We start from the raw sequence: 2004 nt of genomic DNA, 5'->3' as shown, positions 1-2004 counted from the left end.
GAGCCTGCAAGGAAAAGAAGCTTTCCACGTGTGTGGCCATCCCTATTCTGAGGTCTAACAATAACACTCTTAAATATATGCCATGTGTGTTAAAAGATACAATCACTCCTCCAATTTGCGCTCCGCCTAAATCTGTGAATTCCATGGTACTGATCCTATCATTCTTCTCCAATTTATGTGTTGTCTAGGTTTGATTTTTCTATTATTCTCTAAAGTTTTTAGTATAAGATATAGATAATTTTTCTTAAACTACTCTTTACATCTCCACAGTAACACACAGTAACGTTACCTAGTTATCATATTGAAATTTTCAAATAAAAGCGAATTAGCATTCATTTATTAGGTGAGAATGTACCGATGAAATTCAAATTATAAATATCTTTTTTTTATTCCAATACAATAACAGTGCCCTCTTATTTAAACAAGCTAGGACCGGTAGGAGAGGCATCACACAAGTAGCACAAGACTTGTTTTTGCTCAGCTCGTCACCACTACGGAGTTCCTGCTTCAACTCATGCCCTTGCAATGGCAACCAACTGCTTCCCTACATTTTTGCCCGAGAACAACCCGATTAGAGCTGCCGGTGCCCTATCAATGCCCTCCACGACGTCCTCAACGATGGTGACCTTCCCGTCCTTGATGTAGCCAGCCATCTCCTCCTCGAACCTCGGGTACACATGCATGTAGAAAGTAAAGTAGAACCCCTCCACCCTGATGGCCTTGGGCATGATGCAGAACAGGTTGCGCAGGCCGTACGGCTCCACCAAATTGTACTGCGAGATCATCCCGCAGACGGCGACCCTGCCGCCATGGCGCATCTGCAGCAGCACGGCGTCCAGCGTCGGGCCGCCGACGTTGTCGAAGTAGATGTCGATGCCGCCGGGGAGGCACCGCTTGAGCGCGGCGCCGAGGTCGGTCTCGGACTTGTAGTTGAAGGCGTCGTCGAAGCCGAACTTGGTCTTCAGGAGGCTGACCTTCTCGTCGGAGCCGGCGCTGCCGACCACGTAGCAGCCGGCGATCTTTGCGAGCTGCCCGACGACCTGGCCGACGGCGCCTGACGCCGCCGAGACGAACACGAAGTCGCCCTTCTTCGGCTTCCCGACCTCGAAAAAACAGGCGTATGCAGTGAGCCCGGGCATGCCTGGATGGTGGTTGACATTGGATTAGCGTCATTGCGTCAATGACGAGCAAACCGGAGAGAAACATGGAAAGTATGCAAGATAGATATATCGCTGACCAAGAACGCCCGTGTAGTAGGAGAGCGGCAGTTCGGTATGCTTGATCTTGTGAAGGGACTCCGGCTGGTTGACGAGGGTGTACTCCTCCCATGCACTCATACCCCAGACGAGGTCGCCAGCGTTGAACTCCGGGTGCGTTGAGTCCACCACTTTGCCCACAGTGAAATTGACCAAGGCCTGATGGATCAATATCAAGCAAATTTCTTCACCTCAAGCAAATCAACAGTGGATCAGATTATGATTTTTCCTACCTCTCCAATGACAAACTCCGGCGGCAGGCCACCATCCTCGGGTTTACTCATGCGGAAACGCATCCATGGGTCGCAGGACAGGTAGAGGTTCTTGATCAGCACAGCGGTCAGCCCCGCCGGCACACGCAGCTTTGTAGTGTCCACCGTGATCTCCAAGTCATCTTCGGTGGGGAACCCGGTGACGTGCCTCCTCAGCACCACCTTCTTGTTCTGCACCACCAGCACCACCTTTTCCTCGCTGCTGCCGGCCATTTCCTCTACCAAAGGGATGGTTGTCCTTGAACGCTAGCTTGCTTATCGTCTGGTATCCTACTGCCGATTCAGCAATGCAGTCTCGTCGTACAGTTTTATAGACGGACATCAGCAAGGGCCGAGTCATTTCCCATGTGAGCTATCAGGTATGACGACGGCTTTATGACTTATGAGCATACTTTCCATGAAAATTCCATGTAGTTTTTGTCCCTCTAGCTAAGTAAGCAGAGTGCTTTTCTTTTTGTGATAAAGCAGAGTGATTT

At 50.1% G+C, this 2004-nt stretch overlaps 1 protein-coding gene across 1 annotated transcript; it reads right to left on the bottom strand.

The window, feature by feature from the left end:
- Positions 1–350: 350 nt before the first annotated feature.
- Positions 351–1793, bottom strand: LOC136490252 (2-alkenal reductase (NADP(+)-dependent)-like). Its single transcript, XM_066486734.1, has 3 exons — positions 1490–1793; positions 1238–1415; positions 351–1141 (listed from the first exon to the last, which is right to left on the bottom strand). The coding sequence occupies exons 1-3, from the start codon at positions 1739–1741 to the stop codon at positions 513–515; spliced, it is 1059 nt and encodes a 352-aa protein (XP_066342831.1). The 5' UTR covers positions 1742–1793; the 3' UTR covers positions 351–512.
- Positions 1794–2004: the final 211 nt, after the last annotated feature.

The sequence above is a fragment of the Miscanthus floridulus genome, chromosome 10, assembly GCF_019320115.1.
Source record: "Miscanthus floridulus cultivar M001 chromosome 10, ASM1932011v1, whole genome shotgun sequence".
NCBI lineage: Eukaryota > Viridiplantae > Streptophyta > Magnoliopsida > Poales > Poaceae > Miscanthus > Miscanthus floridulus.
This window is presented reverse-complemented; position numbering and strand designations above follow the sequence as displayed.